Raw genomic sequence first — 22,270 nt, 5'->3', positions numbered from 1 at the left:
CATCCCCATCTTGAAAAAACATCGGAAGTTTCTGCAATTCGTAGTGCAAGGACGGCACTACCAGTTCAAGGCCCTTCCCTTCAGACTGAAGTCGGCGCCCAGGGTGTTCAAGTGCCTAGCACCAGTGGTGGCGGGGCTGCACCTACAGAGGATCCACTTCTACCCATACCTGGACGACTGGCTCATCTGGGCAGAGTCAAGGTAACTCTCCGTCGAACACGCAAGGAAGACCTTGCAACTGCTCACAGATCTAGCCTTTTCGATCAAATTCACAAAGTCACACATGGTACCGTCGCAAGTCGCCCTGTTCCTGGGAGCCAAGCTTGACACAGTGGCGCGACTAGCATCTCCATCGGAGGAGAGGACGAAGGCCATCCTAGGCAAGGTGCAACGGCTGTCGACCATGGACGTGGCCAAGGTGAGGTCCGTCAAGTCCCTGCTCGGCATGATGTCCTCCTGCATTTACCTCATGCGCCTTTGCAGGCTACGGATGCGACCGCTGCAGGAGTTCCTCGACGCCCGTTGGATGCAAGCGACGGGCAACTTCAAAGACAGGATCTCACTCAACGAGACCTTTCGATAAGCGATCCGGTGGTGGGGCACCCGCGCGCATCTGACGGCGGGTATGGACTTCCAGACCCCGGCCCATCAGGAGACAGTGATGAGACGCCTCCCTGGAGGGATGGGGGGGGCTCATTCCGGAGATCTCCACGCAAGAGGCCTTTGGCTGCCGGAGGAGAAGTCATTTCACATCAACGTCCTGGAGCTCCGAGCCGTGTTCTGGAACCCTCAGGTCGTTCCTTCCGTCCCTCAAGGGCAAGGTGGTGAGGATCTTCACCGACAACACCATGACAATGTTTTACATCCGGAAGCAGGGAGGCACCAGATCCACAGCCCTATCCAAGGAGGCCCAGGATCTGTGGCATTGGGCCGTAGCCCAAGGGATGTTTCTGGTACCCTTCCACCTGGCAGGAATAAAAAAACACCCATCACCGATGCACTCAGCAGGGAGCTGCGCTCGTGCCACGAGTGGGAACTGCAGCAGGATCAAGTGGACCTCATCTTCCAGTGATGGGGCAATCCCCAGATCGACCTGTTCGCGACGGCGGTGAACACAGAGTGCCAGAGGTTCGCCAGCAGGTTCCCCCAGCCGGCGAGTATGGGCGATGCCTTCTCGTTCCCCTGGGACGGCCTGTTCCTGTATGCGTTCCCTCCATTGCCGTTGCTGCTGCGACTCATCAACCAACTCAAGCGGTCTTGGTGCAGGATGATCCTCGTCGCACCGGCGTGGCCGAGGCAGATCTGGTTCACGGACCTTCTGGACGTGTCGGCGTCCCCCCCAGTCAAACTGCCGACGGACGCGGATCTCATCAGAGAAGCAGGCGCCATCCTCCACCACGATCCGGCGTCGCTGAACTTGCTGGCCTGGCTCCTGCAGCGCTAGAGTTTGGAGGGTACGATATCCCAGCGGACTGCAAGGAGGTACTTGCAAAGGCCAGGGCGCCCTCGACTATCAAGTGTTATGGACACAAGTGGAAGAGGTTCTCTTGTCTGGTGCTGTGCACAGAAGATTAACCCTCTGCGGATTACGGCCCCTCAGGTGCTGCCATACCTGTCGCTGGCCAAGGCGGGGCTGGCGCAGGCCTCCATCCAGCTCCATCTAGCGGCGATCTCCCGCTACTCCAGGACCCCGGGGCGATCATCTCTGGTCCCATCGCCTGGTGAAGGAGTTTATGAAGGGACTGTTCCGGTCATTCCTGCCGGTGAAGGCTCTGGGCCCAGCGTGGGAGCTCAACGTTGTGCTGTCCAGGCTCATCGGGCCTCCATTCAAGCCGCTGCATTCGGCACAGCTGAAGTTCGTGTCGTGGAAAACTGCGTTTCTTGTGTTCATCACCTCCGCATGACGAGTGGGAGAGATCCAGGCCCTCTCCTGTAAACCTCCATACTTGACTTTTCACGATACGAGGGTGGTGCTGAGGACGCACCCCTCCTTCATGCTCAAGGTGCCGTCGGACTTCCACCTCAACGAGCCCTTGGTGTTGCCAGTTTTCTTCCCGTCTCCTTCGCCGCCGGCCGAGAGGACTTTGCACTCGCTGGATGTAGCTAGAGCGCTGAAGTTCTATGTGGACCGCACAAAGAGTTTTCGGAGGACATCACATCCTTGCAGTCTGGATTAGACGCTGCGGAGTGTGTTAGTCATGCCAAGTGCTCTCCCGAGAAGGTTTGCGTGATTACTCAAATTGGGTTTTGCCACGGACATGCAAGCAAAGCTGTTGGATATGCCTTTCGATGGCTCGGAGCTCTTTGGATCAAAAGCCGATGAGAGTGTGGAGAAACTGCAAACTTCAAAAGCAGCTACAAAATCTTTGGGTGCAGCGATTCATCATCCACAGCAGGCCCTTATGCGGCCTTGCAGGCTTGGAGAGGCAGGACATTTCGTTACTACTCTTTAGTTGGAAGGACAAGAGTACAGTTCTCTCAGAGGACCGAGGAGACTACCTCATGGTTCACACACACCTGGGGGGGTAGAGCTACCCAAACAATCTCTGCCTCTCTGCCATCTGCAGCACCACCAAAACCTCTCTGGGGCTTTAGTCCACAGGACTGTGGTGGGAGGTATGCTGACGCAGCATTTAGAAGAATGGCTAAGCATTACGTCCGATGCTTCGGCCCTGCAAACAGTAGCCCATGGTTACTGCCTTACTTTTTTGAAGTGGCCTCCAAATTTCCCCTCAAGTGGCCATTCGTTGAAGGATCCTCCTTACAGGAGGTTATTATCCTGTTAGATAAAGATGCAATAGAGTTTGTACATGTGGCGGGGAGGACTCAAGGATGGTATCCCCCTTTTTAATTCCCAAGAAAGGACCAAGGACCAAGGACTATGACCCATCTTGGACTTGAAACGCTTGAACAAGTTTCTCAGGAAGGACAAGTTCCAGATGGTAACTCTTTGAGTGATCCGTAAGGCCCTTCAGCTCCAGAATTGGATTGCATCTCTCGACCTTCAGGATGCTTACTTCCATGTGCCCATACATCGCAAGCACAGGAAGTACCCGAGGTTCGCAATTGGCAGTTCTCATGTTCAATTTCGAGTGCTGCCATTCTGGCTCCCCTCCGCCCTGAGGGTCTTCTCCCAGTTGATGGCAATTGTAGCGGTGAATCTAAGGAGGGGAGGGATTCACATCTACCCCTAACTGGATGATTGGCTGAGCAGGGCTTTCTCTCCCGAACAAGTTCTGGAACATATCGGCATCACCAGCACAGACTGAGCTTCTCCCTCAATTTCGAAGTCTCACATGATGCCTTCCCAAAAGCTTCCTGGATGCTTTCCCATGGAAAGCTTTGCCACCCAAGGTGAGGGCTCGGCATATTCAGCAGATGGTCATGAAGATTCAGAATGCCCAACATCTGCCGACCTTTGATTTTCTGAAGTTGCTCGGTGTTATGGCATACTGCATTTTTCTGGTGCCAGAGGCCAATCTGAGGATAAATTCCCTGCAGTGGGCTCTCAGATCCCAATGATTGCAGTTCTCTGGCAGGATGACGGACCTCCTTCAGGTTCAGAGCAAGACCGCACGGGATCTCCTGTGGTGGACCTTTAAGGAGAATGTGATTAAGGGAGAACCCTATTGGCAACCAAGGCCGGAGATCACCATAGTTCCGGACACTTCCCTTACAGGTTGGGGAGCTCATGCAAACCATCTGACAATCGGCGTTCATTGGTCTCCATCCGAGTCTAGACTACAAGCCGACCTTTTAGAATTGAGGGCAATCGGAGTGGTGCTGATGGCCTTTCTGACCTCTGTGCGGTGAAAGAATATCCGGATAATGACTGACAACACAGTTGCCATGCATTACCTCAACAAGAGAGGTTTTGTACGGTCACTACCACTGAACAGAGGCACTGCAGCTCTGGTTTTGGGCTCTTCAAGAAGGAATCATCTCTTTATCAGCCGTTCACCTAGCTGGAGAGGAGCGCACAGCGGAGGACGCTCTGAGCAGTGTGATGAATCCGATGGACTCATCACGGTTTTCTGGGCGATGACCTCCTCCCATGTGGCCAGGGGACGGTAGCTGCTACCTGACCCTCGGGGTGGTTATATGAGCGAGGAGCATATGATGGGAGAAAACTACTGGAGAGATGTTTTGACTCCATTAGAGAAAACATGGTATCCCCCTGACTCCCTTTCACATGAGGAAGACCCCCTAACACCAGAGTTTGTGATGGCCCTTTGCCATTCTGCTCTGGCCCTCACCTTTGACTCAAACACCTTTAACACATGCACAACACCTTTTTCTGATATGCCCTTATGTAAATTGCCGATGGAAAACCAGATGAGAGTTGAGAATAGAATGTCATCCATGGACTCCAACTCCCATAATCACTCGGGTACTGAGACGAGGAAGAGGAGTAAGGAGTTTGTACAAAGTAAAAAACTTGAAGTATCACATGCAGACTAGTTGTTTTTTGCGGAACATTTAAAAATGGAAAACTTACTGTGAAGGTGAGCAGTGCAGGAGAGGACGTTGCTCCCCCAAGTCGGGAATCGTGAACACAGAGAAGGCCACCGGACCAGGGGAAGAGAAGACTTGGTGTGTGAGCCAAGAGGGTCGGGGGGATTAAAGGAGCTGCGCTGGAGCTCCTGAAGGTCAGACCACCCGACGAGGCAGCAGTCTTCACTCCCGAATGAAAAGGGAATCCGGTAAGTCACAGCTGAGCTCCGTAAGATGTTCGGAGGATGTCTGCACACTTCGCAATAGAAAGCGGATGAAGGCCCCATCCTGCAGAGGCGTGAAGAGTATCGGAAACACTGGAAAAGACTAGCGATCTGCCCAAAGCAGCTGAAGAGCCCAGGGCGTTCCAACAAGCCCATGAACATTTGAATGGTATGAAATTGCTAATGTCGGCAAAGCCCAACATTTACAAAAACAATGCCCAATAAGAAGAATGTTTGAAACACTTGTGTATAGGCAAATTATAAATGCCATATCGTATCTGTCTTATAAATGCTGTCAAGACAAAGGTCTGAAGGCAAACCCCAATACAGATGTGTGAGATGCCTATGGGGGGAGAAGTTAGAACAATCATTGCCAAGGCTAGATATACCAAGCAGCTCATGGTATATGCTATTTTGATATAACTAAAGAACTGAGAAACAGGTTCTTGCAGGAGAGTATAACAGGCAATTGAAGCTGAATATAGATTCCCGGCAGGGCAGTATATAGGCAATCTACAAAGCTGCAAGAAGCTTCACAGAAAGACTTGTACAGAACGTTATTAACCAGAACGTTGTGAGTCTAAAGCACGTCTAAAGGAACTGTTGCTAAAAATAACACTTTTGCAATCCTATTAGAAGAATCTAGGGCAAGGGAAACATTCTCTGGGTCCAAGGGTCTTTTACATTTAGAACATTTTTGTTGGAGTTATTACTTTTGGTTTTGAACACTTAGCCATCATCAAGACAAAGACCTTTCCTTGCATCCTCTTGTTGTTTTGTTTATAGTCTGGGGCCAGGATAGGACATTTTGGATACAAGGACAGATTATTGGTTACAGACTTCCTGACTGACAGATCCTTAGTTTTGATTTCTAGGTAGGGAAATTCCTCTTTAGAATAGGGCTAGAAAGGCATTTCCCCAACCTAGTCATTTAATAAATGTGTTTGTTTAAAAGCATGAACACCTTGTGCTCTTCTCATTGCTGACTCCTCACAGCATGCAGAGCACAGTCTCTTCACGAGTGGGAGTTGACTCAGGAAGTCCTTCTAGGGACATTCACCCGTTGGGAAACCCCTAAAGTGGATCTGTTTGTGTCCAGTGTCAACAGGAAATGCATACTGTTCTGCTCCAGGGAATTTTTGCAGACAGGAGCTCTGGGGGACTTGTTCTTGATGGACTGGGAATTTTCACTGCTGTATGCGTTCCCTCCAATCCCCGTCATTCCTTGTGTCATCAGGAGGTTAAGGAGGTTGTGGAAATCCATTATCCTGATCGCTCTGGATTGGACCAGGAGGACGTGGTACACCGGCCTGCTAGACATGTCAATCTGCCCTAGAATTCTCAGATTTACTTACTCAGGAGGAATGCCAGATTATCCATCCAGAAATCAGAACTCTGAGCTTTCACGCCTGGTTTCTGAGAGGATGCGATGCAGAGTTTGGGACCTCCTGGAAGACGTAATATGTGTTGCTTTCGGATAGGAAGCCAGCAACTAAAGCTATATACTGCTGCCGTTTCAACAAGTTTTGCAGCTGGTGAAGAGACAGGAATATTAACCCTTTTTTATTTGTGACACACCATCAGTGTTCTCTAGCCCATCAAGGGCTGCAGATTTCTACTGCAAAGGGCTATCTGGCAGCGCTACCCATTTTCAAGTGCTCACCTGAACAAAACTCTGTTAAGCTCCTATTTTAAACTTTTAAGGGATTGATGAACATCTTCTACCGGTTCTTTTTATTGTTCTGGTTTGGGACTTTAATTTAGTGCTAAACCTCTTGATGGGAGCTAATTTTGAGCCTTTTCATGTGTGCTCATTTTGAGCCTCTTCACTCGTGTCCACTTAGGGGGCTGACTTTGAAGACTGTCTTTTTGACAGTGATCACCTTGGCTTGCAAGCTGAGTGAGCTTCAAGCCAGTCTTCCTAGCCACCTTTTGCTACCTTCTATAAGGACGAAGTTGTTTTGAGAGTTCGACCTTCATTTCTACCCAAGGTGGTATTTTAATTTCTTCTGGCACAAAAGATTGATTTACCATTTTTGTATCCACTGCCATATCCTTCCAAGGATGAAGAGAGGCTTCATTGCTTGGACCCCAAAAGGGAGCTGAGCTTTTAGATTAGCAGGCTTTCTTTTTGTGGTTTATACAGGTCAGACTGGTACAGGCTGTTACTAAATAGACAATGTCTCGATGGATTGTGTTGTGCATTACCGAGTGTTACACTCTGGCTGGCAATGAAGTCCTGGATGGTCTTGAGAGCTCATTCCACTAGAGATGTAGCTACTTATTCGGCTTTATGAAAAGGGGTGCCTGTGCAGGAGATGTACTGTGATGCAAACTGGTCTTCACTGCACACCATTACTACCCCAATTCTGTATCGCGACAGGAAGCTAAATTTGCCAAAGATGTTCTTTACAACGTGACTCTGAAGTAAATTCACCTTTACCTACCTCGAGCTGAATACTGCTATGGGAGTCTCTCAAAGATGAGGCATATGTGCGAGGACGCAATTCATTAGAAGAACAAATTACTTACCCCTGTTAATGTTCTTTATACTTGATGATCCTCCCACGTATTCCTCATCACCCTCCCAACCTAGCCTTGGGTGAACTTGTTTTACAGCTTCCTCTCTTTCAAAGTCTGGTTTCGTCACCTTCAAGAATGATGTGCAACAGAAAGGGAGAAAAAACATGAACTGAGGCAATCAGTGCCTTGCCTGCTACTTGTACTGGTGTCAACCTCACGCCTGAGAGCAGGAAGGTGGCCACGAGTCGACGGCACCCTCTACTCCGAAGCTGAATACGAAGATATCAAAGATATCTAAGATGAGGAATACGTCGGAGGAAGATCCAGTAGAGAGAACATTATCACGGTTAAGTAATTAGTAGCGAGGACCAAAACGCACAACACCGATTCCCTCTACTCCCCCAGGGACTTCCTAATCTTTCCTCTACTATCCAATAGTTGGTCTTCTACTGGAATTTGGGAATTGTACCTTACAAATACCCAGTTTGATTCAGGCCTCAGTCTAGCATACCCATTCATTTTCCTACTCTTTCCTCTTAACCACGTGATTCCTCCCGTCAATCTCCTATACCTCAGGTGTTCTCTCCCCTTCTAGGTCTTGCCTTGACGCTTTGATGTTGCCACTTCTTCCACTACTACCCTTTCTCCTCTGCCCCCACTACTTCTCTCCTCTGCCCCACTACTCCCCCTCTCGCCCCTCCCCCTCTTTCAGTACTATTTGCTTTACAGGCACTCCTTAAACTAATCTTTCTAAAGACACTCGCCACACAAACATGCACTCCCGCTTTCACTCCTTAGCTAGTACCTCACCTGCTCCAAAAATCACTTCCACACTGCACCACTCCTTCCTCCCTCCTGTCCTTCTTTTGGTAGTTTTCCAGTTCCACCTCTGACCTCACCCAAATGACCCATGTTTCCTGCTTACATTCTACCCCCACCAGCCTTCCGTTATTGGCTCTCCCTGGCAAATCTGACCCCATCGTGTGGGGGGTGCTGTGTGTGTGTAAATGAGTCAAACGTAACTGGATAAACTTTTTTAGTATGGGTCCACCACGTACTAGTGATGAGCGACTCAAGGAGGCAAGTGTCTGTAGTAGAGTTCCGGGACACTGACCCGAGTGCCCTGAGGTAACTTCCATTGGGTAGCGGGGTGGGTGGTTGGTGTTCCTCCAACTGTCCCTTGCGGTCTAGGGAGTTTCAGTCTCAGTGCATACTTGTCGACATTTTCTGGCAGTACCGTGCAGCCCCTCCATCTGCCGTTTATGAATACAGCTTGTTGCTCGCTATCGTTGCTTTGGTACTGGCACTTGTGGTGTCTGATCATCTGGGTGATGTGGCTTCTGTCTCTGGTCTTCTTCCTGGTGTTGGTAGATGTTGGTATGAACCCCACTCTGCAATGCATTGGATTAGGGTTCAGTTTCTGATGCTTTAATAGATCTGTTGGGATAAAGTGTTTTAAAGAAGAAATGGAAACACTGACCAGCATATTGCAATGGAAGTTTGGCTGAAGTTATATGTGGACTGCACAGAAAAATGATGGTGCAAGGAGAGAGGGACAGGAGTTGGGGTGGGCCCTCAACCGCAACAGGGCACCTCAGAGGTGTGACTGACTCTGGAGATATCCCTAGTAGTCCTACCCCTTCAGCTGATGGGGATTCCTGACCCGTCTTGACAAAACACCTGGAAAGGCCAAAGTGAAACAAATGTTGCATCCAGACTGGACCAGTGCTTGTATTTCAAAATTATAGGAGGGATCTTACTATATTTTTTGGTATGTTGCCACTTAAGATTGGCTACGTACTCTATAGTAGATCTACACCCTTGTGTTACAAGGTGCTTCTTTGTATGTTGACAGGCTTGCCCTCATTCCTTGTCGGATATGCCTGTGTTGAGATCCTTCTATCTGGCTAAAGCTTTTATAGGCATAGTCCCCTTGGCCTTGAGTTAAATGGATGCCCCCCATTCCCAGCTGTGAGTATGTAGGTGAGAAGCAGGGTGCTCATGGCACACTTGTCCCTTTCACCATCTTGTGTCCACTGCTACCCCAACTTTTTACTATAAAAAGTAGATCTAACGGATCCTCTTAGCTTCTCTTCAACCTTTATAGCCCCCTCCTCCCCCCTCAACACATCCATCAGGGGTCTTGGTTTTTGAAATTGAGATCACGACCATCAACCTTGTAGCACCATCTTCTTTCCCCTTGATTTTAGTCTTGTATCCCACTGAAATGTAAGGTTTGCTTATGCTGGAGTCACACCTTCTTTGTGGTCCCTATTGGAATCTCTTGTCAATAGGTGCTAATTTGAGAGGAGTGTGAGACGTCTGCACACTTCCCAGACTCCCAGGTCTGATTTTAGGCATTTTCCATTACCACCTCCATCAGCAGTGCTTTATCCGTTCACCATGTGCAGGTAGTATAATTATAAGCAAGGTATCTCCAGCCCTAATATCTCGCAAGGCCTGGTCAATATTTATATGGTGAACCTGGGTTTTTTGCTCGACCAGGCTAATCTGGTAATGGGATCTTTGCACCGTTTTAAAAGACTCTGTTATTTAAATGCTCCCAAAGCCACCTCCAAATTTCTACTGATGGATTCTGCTTGCCCTCTGCATGTTAGTGCCCAACTATTTAAACTAATTCCTGGCCACACAGAGGAACATTCATTAACTGGTATTGCTTAATTTGTTTTCAACACCCAAATGTTGTGGTGCCTCTTCAAGGTGTTGACCTTGTCTGTCAAATAGAGTAACACATAATCAGCATATAGCAAGGTGATTGCCCCAGTCTATGTACAACAATACCCTTAGTCGTCCACTTTTCACTCATTGCGATAGCCATCAGTCCATGACCTGCGCAAGGGAATTGTTGACAGAGGGCACTATTTGCCTACACCCCCTTTCTCCAGCATGGGGTCTGGCATGGATTCACATGCTCATGATTATTCCCCATAGTCAGGCTGGGACTCCTTGGTAAAGAAAAAAAAATCAGTTTGTTTCGTTTCTGAACTGTCTTCCTACTAGTAACCAATCACTGGTCTCTGGGTCATACTGCCCCCAGCCAATGACTGCCCTCTACCTAAGCTCCTCCTCTGGCAGCCATCTTCAGATTTTTACTGCACGTTCAAGTACTGGAAGTCCTCGTGCTGTAGCTCTCGAGCTTTTACTGCATATTTCGTTTTTTTTTTTTTTTTAAGAGTTTACTCTTATTTTTTCGGTCAATTAGAGCCTCAAGCTCCATCGATTCTTCTTCAGATCAACGGGGACCCGTTTTGGAAATGTCTACGCCCCTCAAGGGCGGATTTTCGTCGAATTACACTTCTTGGAGGATTCCGGAAGACCTTTGAGGCCTACCTCGATTCGGACATGGCCCAGGACAAAGGAGTTTTGACGCCTACTGGATCCAAACTGTTTAGGAACTGCCCAGGATGTGGACTGCAGAACGTCTTTAAGGAGGATGAGCACTCGCGTTGTCTCTACTGCCTACACGCCGACAAGTCGCATGTTGAGGAGGACTCTGCGTTCTGCAAGAATATGTCCGCCCGGACCATGAAGGACCGTCGTAAACGACTCACTGGCTGGGGGCGAAGAGCCCAGCAGCAGGTGAGAAGAAGTCTGAGCGGTCTTCTAAGACCTTTGAGGGTGCTCCGGCTACAGGGGCCCAACAAAAGGCTAAGCACCGTGAGTCTTTGGGCACCGGGAGCATTGTTGGTTCGGGCTCCTCGACTGCCAGACGGGGCGCAATGTCACCAACGCCATCATCCACGAGCCAACGCTCTGGCTTGGTGAAAAGGAAGTCGGAGAACCCGGGTAAGCTTTGGGAGAAGCTCTGGTCGATCCCGACCGAGAAAGCCAAGGGGGGGGGGTGAGGCGGTGACCCTCCCCCTAAGGTGAAGGCCTCAGAAGCAGCCAAAGTCGCAAAGGCCTCGATTGAAGGAGTCGCGGCGGCTACCCCAGTGAGATGACTTCCGGGCCTAGAGTTTCCCTGCCACCGCAGAGGGAAACATCTTTCCAGCCTATCGAGAACACTCCCGTGAAACCCCGGGACGAGAAAGAGGGGGGCACGGTAGCCCTAACGGACACAGATACCACCTCTGAGGATGAGCTGGCTGTCGTCAAAGCTATCCTGGACAAGAAGTCAGAGGAGGTCAGGACGTACAGGAAGGATCCCGACGAGGCGGACGTAGAGAGCAATGGTGGAGCTGACGAGGAGCCACGGAGGAAAGTGAGGACCCCACGCCCCAGCCGTCGCTCCCGTCGCAACGATGCCTACGCCACAGGACAATTCAGGAGCAATCTTGATGGCTTTGCAGACCCTGTGTACGGAGATGAGGACAAGGTTGCTCTTACCCCCCAGCCGACGATCCAGTGGCGCCTGGACAGTCGGGGAGCCCACAGCGCAAGCGGGGGAGAGTCCATCCTCCCCCTCCCTTACAGCCTTCACCCGCATCCCCTCATCCGAGGGACGAGACAGGGACAGAGACTGGGACAGAGACGGCGACGACGGGGACTGACGGTGGCGACGACGGAATGGATCTCCCGTCTTCCGCCTGGACATACCCCCACTCCCCTTTCGAAATTGACTCCTTTCACGCTATGATCGCGAGGGCCTTGGAGCTGATCCAGCTGTGCCCCGAGGAACAAAAGAAAGAGGGATTTCTTTACCAATGGCGGGAAGCCAAGAGGAAAACCATACTCTATCCCGCTGTTGGACGACGTATGGAACGAGTGTCTGTCCCTTCTGAAGAAACCTTCCATGGCCCCTGCGAAGACAGACCAGTACAAGAAGTAGTACCGGGTCCCAGATTCCGCTCCTATGTGCTTCAGGGTGCAACGGACACCGGATTCCGTAGTCTCTGCGGCAGCCAAGAAGAGAGCGGCCGGGGCGACGGTGTCATCCTCCACTTCACCGCCTGACAGCGAGGGAAAGAAGCTAGACGCCATTGGACGTTGAGTCATCTCATCGGCATTGACTACCATTAAGGCGGCCAACGCCATCACGGCCCGCTATGATGCGGAGCTGTGGTTAAAGATCGCCCCTATCCTGGACTTCCTCCGGGACAACAAGAGGGCGAAGGCTCTGGAAATCCTGCAAGAAGGCGAGGTGGCGTCGGATCACGCCATCACTGTAGCTACAGACATTGCTGATACCGTTTTTTGTCAGATGGGCAACAGCGTTTGCCTGCATGGTTGGCTCAGGGCCACCGACTTCCGTCAGGATGTGCAGACTAGGGTACTGAACATGCCCTTCGACAGAAACAACCTGTTCAGGGAAGCGGTGGATGAGTCGCTACAGGCCATCAAAGCGGACACTGAGACGGCCCGTGCCCTAGGCACTCTTCATCAACGATGGCTGTCCTTTCGGACATCCGTAGGCAAATCTCGAGGTGCCTTCAAAGGATTTGGTGGCAGTTCATCGTCGTACCGCCAAGCTGCCTGTTCCTCGTCGCAGGAAGCCTACAGAGGATGCAGCAAGGCCGGTGGATACCGTCGTCGACAAGGAGCCCAGGGTGGCAAGGCCTCGGCGAAACAGGACTGAACAGGCCGTGACGTTGGGCCCCCACCTAAGAATCCCGGTGGGAGGCCACCTGGCGAACTACATCGGCGTGTGGGAGTCCATCTCCACCGACCGTTGGGTGTTGGATGCCCTGGCCCACGGACACCCTCTGGAGTTCCAAAGAAGGTGCCCCCATTTCCCTCCTGTGGCCAGGAAAGAAAACCACTTTCCACAGCTGCTTCTGGAGGTACGAGCCATGCTGAGAAAGGGCGCGATAGAACTTGTCTCTGGGGCCCCAGAGTATACTCGTGGTAATTCCATGTCCGAAAGAAGACCGGCGGCTGGCGGCCCATCCTGGACCTTCGGCGCCTCAACAAATACATCAAAGCCCAGATGTTCCGGATGGTTACCCTTCAGCACGTGCTGGGACAGCTGGAGGGAGGCGACTTCCTATCGTCGCTGGACTTGGAGGATGCTTACTTTAACATCCCCATACACAAAGGACATCGAAAGTTCCTACGTTTCGTGGTCCAAGGGCGGCACTACCAGTTCAAGGCCCTGCCCTTCGGGTTGAAGCCGGCTCCAAGGGTCTTTACCAAGTGCCTGGCACCGGTGGCAGCGCGGCTGCACCTACAGGGATCCACGTATACCCCTACCTGGACGATTGGCTCATCCGTGAAGACCATCTGCCTGCTCATGGAACTGGGATTCTCGATCAACTTTGTGAAGTCCCACTTGGTACCGTCGCAGGACGCCCTGTTCCTAGGAGCCAGACTCGACACAGTGGCGCTGTTGGCCTCACTGTCAGAGGAAAGGACGAGGGCCATCCTGGGCAAGGTACAACGGCTGTTGGCCAGGGTGAGGGCCATCAAGTCCCTGCTTGGCATGATGTCATTGTGCATCTACCTCGTGTGTCTGCAGGTTGCGGAATGCGGCCACTGCAGGAGTTCCTCGACGCCCATTGGATGCAAGCGGCGGGAAGCTTCGAAGACAAGATCCCACTCAACAAGACTTTCTGTCATGTGATCCGGCGGTGGGGTACCCGCATGCATCTCGTGGCGAGCATGGACTTACAGACCCCAGCGCACCAGGAAACTGTGACGACGGACGCCTCCCTGGAGGGATGGGGAGCGCACACCAGAGATCTCCACGCAAGAGGCCTTTGGCTCCCGGAGAGGTCCCTGCACATCAACGTCCTGGAGCTCCGGGCCGTGTTCTGGGCCCTCAGGTTTTTCCTTCCGTCCCTCAAGGACAAAGTGGTGCGGATCTGCACCGACAACACCACCACCATGTTCTACAACCAAAATGAGGGGGCACCAGATCCCCAGCCCTATCCAAGGAAGCACAGGATCTGTGGCACTGGGCCATCGCCCAGGGGATGTTCCTGGTACCCTTCCACCTGGCAGGAGTAAAGAACACTGTCGCCGACTCACTCCGCAGGGAGCTGCGCTCGTGCCACAAGTGGGAACTCTGGCAGGATCAAGTGGATCTACTATTCCGACGATGGGGCAATCCCCAGATAGAGCTCTTCGCGACGGCGACGAACACCAAGTGCCGGAAGTTCGCCAGCAGGTTTGCCCAGCCGGGGAGCATGGGCGATGCATTCTCCTGGCCCTGGGATGGCCTGTTCCTGTATGCGTTCCCACTGTTGCCGTTGCTTCTGCGACTCATCGGTCAACTCAGACGGTCCTGGTGCAGGATGATCCACGTCGCACCGGCGTGGCCGAGGCAGATATGGTTCCTGGACTTTCTGGGCTTGTCAGCGTCCCCCCTCTCCCCCCCTCCCCAGTCAAACTGCCGATGGATGCGGATCTTCTCTCCAGGGAAGGAGGCGCCATCCTACATCACGACTCAGGATCGCTGAACCTGCAGGCCTGGCTCCTGCAGCACTAGAGTTCGGAGGCTACGATATCCCGACGGACTGCAAGGAGGTCCTTGCAAAGGCCAGGGTATCCTCGACTCTTAGGTGCTATGGCCATAAATGGAAGAGGTTCTCTGTCTGGTGCCGTGCACAGAAGATCAACCCTCTACGGATTATGGCCCCTCAAGTGCTGCCATACTTGCTGTCACTGGCCAAGGCGGGGCTGGCACATGCCTCCATCACATCAAGATCCATCTGGTGGCTATCTCCTGCTACACCAGAACTCCGGGGCGGTCGTCGCTGTGGTCTCACCGCCTGGTGAAGGAGTTCATGTAAGGACTGTTCCGCTCGTTCCCGCCGGTGAAGGCCCTGGCGTGGGAGCTCAACATGGTGCTGACCAGGCTCATGGGTCCCCCATTCGAGCCCTTGCATTCGGCACCGCTGAAGTTCCTATCGTGGAAGACAGCATTTCTTGTGGCCATCACCTCCGCACAATGAGTGGGAGATATCCAGGCCCTCTCCTGTAAACCTCCATACCTGTCATTCCATGAGACAAGGGTAGTGCTGAGGACGCGCCCCACTTTCATGCCGAAGGTGCCGTCTAACTTCCATCTCAACGAGCCCTTGGTGTTACTGTTTTCTTCCCGTCGCCGGCTTAGAGGACTTTGCACTCACTGGATGTAGCTAGAGCGCTATGTGGACCACACAAAGAGTTTTCGGAGGACATCACAGCTGTTTGTGAACTTTGGCCCTGTGAACCAAGGGAAGGCCCTCTCAAAGGCTTCCATTTCCAGATGGCTCTCCGGCTGCATCATGCACTGTCACCTGTTGGCAAACCGACCGTTGGCCGGCCGTCCGAGAGCCCATTCAACCAGAGCGATCGCTGCTACTACAGCGTGTCTGTCTGGTGTGCCCCTGCTGGACATCTGCAGGGCTGCTACGTGGAGGTCGACTCCCACCTTCACGAGATTCTACTGCGTCGACTGGGATTCCAGGGAGGAGTCCAGAGTCGGCCAGGCAGTGCTGCGCAACCTGTTCGCTTGTAGGTGAGCCTGGTGAGGATGTAAGTGATGCTTAATGTTCAGTTGTTGAAATGCTTAATGTTGAGCTTTGCTACCTCCCGTGGTTGTGCATGTGTGTACTGTTATGTATTCTTGTATTCATGAGCATGTGAATCCATGCCCGACCCCATGCTGGAGAAGGAACAAGTTACTTACCTGTAACTGTTCTCCAGCATGGGTCTGGCATGGATTCACATGCAAACCCTCCCCCCAACCCCTCTGCTTTTGGTCCTACTGCCACTTTACGTGCTACTAAATCTGAAGATGACTGCCAGAGAAGGGGCTTAGGTAGAGGGCAGTCATTGGCTGGGGCGGAGGGTGGCGTATGACCCAGAGACCAGTGATTGGTTACTAGTAGAAAGACAGTTCAGAAACGAAACTGATTATTTCTTTACTGAGGATTCCCAGCATGATGTGGAATTTTCATGAGCATTTGTTTCCATGCCAGACGCATGCTGGAGAACAGTTACAGGTAAGTAACTTGTTCCTTATGCGCCCTATCTCCTCCCACGCCCCAAACAAATCAAGCGATCCACGCGCAAGTACTATGTCGTTATTTATTTGTGGAGTGGAGACATTCCCTGGAAGGGTGCCTACACAACGATGAGTACTGAGCCAGTTTGAGCGTGTGAACAAAGTTCATAGACCATGGTGAAAATTAAGTGAATTACGAAGGTAATAACCTGGAAAGGGAAAATGGAAACCAAACTGGAGTAATGTACAAATAAACACATTTGAATTATGTGGCACTGCAGGAAATGGAGGAGTCAGATGAGGGGTGAGGAACTTCCTCGTTATGATATGGCATTTGTAACGCGCCTATACACAAGGAGGAGGAGGAGCAAAACCCTTGATAGGTTTGTAGGCTAGGGGAAGGACTTGAAAAGGGAGCAGTTGTGCATGGAGAGCCAACCAGCATGATGTTGGTAGTTTAGAACTGGGGGAGGATCTGGATAGATTGTCGAGGGTGGGTAGCGAAGCTGAGGACTTTATCTACAGGGAGGAAGGAGTAGAGTGGAACCCTGGGGAGTATGCATGAGCAGTAGTCCAGTTTGCTGGGCACTAGGGTGATGTTTTTTGGTGTGTGGCAAGTAATAAATGTATGAATTTTCTGATTGTTGAGAAGGTTCCTAAGAGCAGCAGAGGCAGTCGTAGAATTCAGCAGAGGCAGTCGTAGAATTCATTGTTGAACTCTGAGCTCTCCTTCAAAGAGTGACCCCATGGTTGCGAGGCTTGGGCGAGGGAGCAAGGCAGTATAACGGGTAGGAGATGGAAGGGATGAGGATGGGATCCGGGAGAAAATACTTCATTTTCAGAGTTCAGCATGAAGCAACGTAGAGCCATCTGACTTATTGCAGTGGGACAGTAGGTAATTATTTCAGTGATGTAAGCTAAAGGAGGGGAAAGGAGAACAAGATGTGCATGTTGTCAGCAAAGAGGTGATGGTGAAAGCCAAAGGGATATAATCAGTCTACCTATGGTCGAGGTATGGAAGGTGAAAAGCAGATTCAAAGGTTGATCTATGGATTCTGGTAGGAAGGAAGGATGGGTTAGAGGTTGAGAGTTCCAAGAGCACTGAAAGGCGTGACCTTCCAGGTAAGAGACCAGGCTAGAGCAGATTTGTTAAACCAAATGGCCTGGAGAATGAGGAGGAAAGAGGAGTGGTCCAAAAGAGATTTTGAAGTGGTGAGCATCCGAACGAAAGTCCGACCTGCATGAGTGCAATCTCAGAGGGCCTGATTCTGAGGTGCGCGTTATAATGGAAAAGTGCCGTGTCTGAGTGGAAAGACACTTTTCCATGAAGACATGTATTCTGATGGAATACGAGAGTGGCGGCAATAAACAAAGTCTGCCACTCCTGCAAAGCTGTCATTTACGGCATGACAACAGCCTTGCCAACCGCCTCACATGTAATGGGCTGGTAAGAACTGTATTAAGAGGCCAGAACAGCCTTCCTGGACCAGCCTAAAGCGCCATTTGTTAACGGTACCCTGGGAGGTGCTGTTAAACTCCACTGCACACTTTTTCCCATTATGAACATAGCATTTCTCAGACTGCAGCACCACTTTTCTAGTTTAATGAAAGTTGAAGGAAACTTCTTAAATTTGAAAAGTGCCGTTCTTTTGAGAAATGCTTGCAATGCCACTGGAGCACATATTTCTCCCACAATGTGAGCTCTTAGCAGCTTTTGCTGCTGGAAATCGCATTTTCCACTCAGTATTTCCACCCAGGATGGTGTTGGAAACTGGAGGGGAGAATGTCTGCTTTCCTCGCTATATTTAGCACAAGCTCAGAATCCGGCCCACACAGTGTTTATTATGGAAGCCAGATTGAAGTGGATCTCCAATGCCATTATCCTCCTGGGTACTTGGTGATCTAGTTGAGGACTGAAAGTTCCACTCTTTGGTGCTCTTCCCAGACCTGGCTCTCCCCAATCAGAGACAGAAAGAGGTAAGCATGCTTCCCTGTGAGCTGCTGCACTCAAGCCGATCCCACTCGTGGGTTAATTAACGCTGCATTCATGGGCTAACCCCGATTCTTTCCGCTGCAATTACTTATTCAGCATTGCATGCTTCATTCAAACTCTTACCCCTACTAAACTTTTGAGTCGCTGCATACTTGTATTTACACCTTTTGCGTTTCAGCTGGTGTTGAACCCGCAGCATGTTCTCGTTTCAGTAAATCATTTCTAGTCGCTAAGCAAAATGTTATTTTAGACAACCCATGAACACATTGATGTCTTTTAGAAATAGATATACAGCACCATAAATGACCTGAAAGTCTGAAGCCATGAAAATATCATGAATTCAGTGGTACCTGCATAGATTATCTAGCTTCAAGGACATTAGGGGTGCAAACTGCCAGAGCACCTCTGAATCCTGTGTTAGTTATCTGATACTCTACTAGAACTTTAAAATGTCAGTGCATATTGGTTTCTATGCCTCCCCAGCACACCCTTCATTTGAAGACAGTCTCTACCACATATACCTAGCCAAGGAACGGCAAATTATGTACCCTTTGGTAATCAATAGTAGTGTTCCTTTAGCATTAATTCTTGAACTTTTTGTAGAATTTGCTTGTGAAGAGTGTTTTAACAGATTTTATTTTCTCTATTCATTAGGTGGATTTGGAGGGTTTGGAGCAACCACAACTGCACCATCTGGCTCTGCATTTAGTTTCTCTACTCCTGCTAGTACGGGAACTACAGGTATGAAATTCTAGTTCTGCTACCCATGCCCATTATTTGTATTTCATCCATGGGTAGTACCTGTAGAGCTAAATGTCCAAATAAAGTGCATGTTTTAATTCAATGAAGAAAGCCAGTATCGCTGCTTGCTTTTGGGTACAAAAGAACCAGGTTGGTAATCCCTGCATTGTCGATATTGGGGCAAAATTCAGTTCGTTTTGAGGTTTCTGTTCCCTTGTTGGGACTCATTGTGTGTTTTTTTTGGATCTCTGACAATTTTGTGTGATCAGGGAGCTGATATACCAGGTAGCTCCTGGTACAGGGGTGCTTTTTAACCCCCCCCCATCTCCCCCCCTCATCCCCTCCTTACAATGTTTCCCCTAGGATGATTATATCACCTGTCTGTGGCTCAGTGCACTAATGCATCCACTGCAGAGGCCTATGTTTGACCTCATGGTCACAGTTTCTAATCCTGGCAGGTCCACTCAGCCCTTCAACCTTCTGAGGTCAATAACATGAGTACCATTCATTTGGGTAACCATCAACCTCTTCTATCTGTCAGTAGTGCCAAGCTGCCCTTCTGGGGGTGAACGTGCGCTCTGCGTATTGGGGTATTGCAGCCCTGCAAGGTCGCAGCACGACATGGGCTGGCTCAAAATGCAGATCTTCTTGACGCTAGTGGATTTCGCCAGTCTGGGTCGGGGGTTGTCATTTTCAGAGACCCCAGGTCGCTTGGAATGAAGGGTAACTCCAGAGACACTATTTAAGTCCTAAAAGTCCCCTGATCAGAGTGCTGGACCTTGCAAAAGACAAGAATCCGACCAGTGATCTTTTTCTGGCTCTTGAAAAGAGCGCCAAAACCACAGAGCCACATGCAGCCATGAAGAAACTCTTGCCTGGAGCCTTCTCCGTTGATCCTTTTTTTAAAATGTATTATTTTGCGCAAATAGCTAAAAATACCTGTTCCCGGAATGTGGCAATCTGCGGGCAGTACCATGCCAAGCGTAAAATCTGCCGGAGCACCCTGACATCTCATGCATTTATCTTAAACTTCGGGTAAATATCGGTGTGTCCGAGCAGGCGTGTGGTAGAATTGATACAGGTATTTCAAATTAATCTGTTTGTGCTGAGTGTTTCAAGCCACTTTTTTTATCCTCGCAGCAATATTTCCAGGTTTCCTCTTATCTCCTGTCCCAGTGCCTTTTCCCATCTCTCCCAGGGGGATGTGTCTGTCACTCCCCTTATCGCAAGGTTCATGGAGTTCAGCACCGAACCAGCCCTGTCCCTGCAACCACTTTTAAGTGCTTTATCAAGCATGGGAGCTACAGCTGGCTGCTCAGGAAAGGTCAGGGACAGCTGTCTCAAGGGGTTCTGGAGTCTAAAATATAGGAATATGTCTAGGGTTGTAAGTTTCCCCTTGGTTCGCAATTCTGTTAATGATATAAACTTTCCCCTTGGATAAAGATCCCGGAAACACATCAGTTTCGGCAGTTTTGTAAAGGAGACATTGCATCTCTCGCTAGTAAGGGGAACTCCAGGGATATAGATTATCGGGAGTTCTGGGGAGTAAATGTCTCACCTCATGTGTCTAAAACCTCCAGGAAACAAAGTGACTCCACTTTGTTAGGAAAGGCGCTTCACAGTTAGCCCCAGTTAGGTTGCTAATATTTAGTATGCAGTAGATTAAGTATCAAGTTTTCCATATGAAAGTAATGAAATTCAAAGAATTGTTTGATTCTTGGCAGGAATTGTTTAATTCACATTCCTGTAATATTTGCTGCCAAAGTTTGTCTTTGTAAATCACACAATGAGTTTGCATCTCAAGTTGCCCATAATACTCTGGTGCCAATGCATTTCGGATAAAACCTTCATCAGGGCGGTATTATAGCAAAAAACAAATTGTATAGCATGACTTGGTCATGTCGAACGCTTGGGTCGTTAAGCATGTGCTGTTCACAAGCAGTGACCGCAGAGTGAGCCGCTTGCAAGGGTTTTAAAGTACTTGCTGGGTGGCAACAGTGGAACATTCCGAAACACATGTAAAAAGTTTGGTAGTAGTGCCATTTCTATCAAGGAGACACTGCCATAAACATTAATGGTAGGTTCATCCAGCATCTCGGGATAGACGTGGCTTGGTCCAGCACTTTTTGATAGTTATGTGTGAATAGAATCGATGGATCACAGGCTATATTGACCCCTAAATATAGATTATGTCTGGTGTGCCTTTGGAACCCCCATTCATCCTCAAATTGAGCTAAATCATCGGTCAATGGAAACCGATTTCGCTGGTTTTACTTTGAGACCGGAGACCACCCCGAATCTTAGTACATCTTGCATGATTGGGTTGTGATTAAACTCGGGGTCAGACACGAATATCACCATGTCGTCTGTATACAACGATACCACCACCCGATTATTAAGTGCGTACCCCTATGAATGTTAGTGTCCCTCAGTTTCTCTGCCATCGGCTCGATGGCTAGAGCAAACAGCGACAGGGGGTAGCCCTGTCGGGTGCCCCTCTCCAGCATAATATCAGAAGTGACTTGACCATTCACCCTGATCTTGGCTTTGGGTAGCATATATAACAGTGATTCCAGTGAGATGAACTTCTCCCCCAATCCCATCCTACGCAGCACAGTAAACATGAAGGGCCACTCGACTGAATCAAATACTTGGGTAGCTTCCAAAAGTGCCGCCAAAGTCGGCTGGCTCTGTGGGACCGTGGACATCAGACTGAGCATCCTACGAAGGCCATGGGGCGTGGAGTGACCGGGAATGAACCCAGATTGGTCTGCTCTTAACTTTTTCTGCATTAAGGGTGCCAGTCTAGATGCCAATATCTTGACTAGGATTTTGTTATCTAGATGAATAAGAGAGATAGGATGATAAGAGGAGCAATCGTTCAGGGGTTTGTCTGGTTTGAGTATTACCACAATTACTGCATCTCAAAGAGATTCCGGCAGCTTGCCGTCACACACTCTGGTGAAACATCTGTAATAGGTGGGGATGGGGGGGCAATCTTCCCCAAAAACTGCTTATAAAATTCTGCAGTGAACCCGTCTGGTCTGGGACATTTCCCAGACTGGAGGAACTTGATGGCTTCTAGTACTTCCTCCAGTGTTATCGGGTGCCCCACCCATTCTCTCTCCTAGTCTGTGCACCAATACAGGGCCACCTGTTGGCGGTAGTGCTCTACTTCGTTCTGGGAGGTCTCTGCCTGTGAGGAGTATAGCTTGTTCTGATGCTTGTTAATCTGCTTAGAATCACATGCTGTGCATATGGTCCGACATCCAGTGGTAACCGCGGAGTATTGCATCTCGTCTTTCGGGGACCGAAAGGGGACATCGGCATAGGTGTGTCTGTAACACTATCCCTATCGTGATCTGTAGTGTACCCAAAATCCCTCATGCGCCGAGGTCCCACAGG

At 50.0% G+C, this 22,270-nt stretch overlaps 1 protein-coding gene across 5 annotated transcripts in view; it reads left to right on the top strand.

The window, feature by feature from the left end:
- Positions 1–22,270, top strand: part of NUP54 (nucleoporin 54) — a 768,463-nt gene that overhangs the window by 391,908 nt on the left and 354,285 nt on the right. For all 5 annotated transcript variants that reach the window (XM_069626313.1, XM_069626314.1, XM_069626312.1 and 2 more), the window contains one exon: positions 18,779–18,865. In XM_069626313.1, coding sequence (XP_069482414.1) covers positions 18,779–18,865 — 87 coding nt within the window. The remainder of the gene's footprint in view (positions 1–18,778; positions 18,866–22,270) is intronic.

The sequence above is a fragment of the Ambystoma mexicanum genome, chromosome 6p (assembly GCF_040938575.1).
Source record: "Ambystoma mexicanum isolate Mex_15411 chromosome 6p, UKY_AmexF1_1, whole genome shotgun sequence".
Lineage (NCBI taxonomy): Eukaryota > Metazoa > Chordata > Amphibia > Caudata > Ambystomatidae > Ambystoma > Ambystoma mexicanum.
Note: the sequence above shows the minus strand (reverse complement) of the source record. Positions and strands in the feature narration are given on the sequence as shown.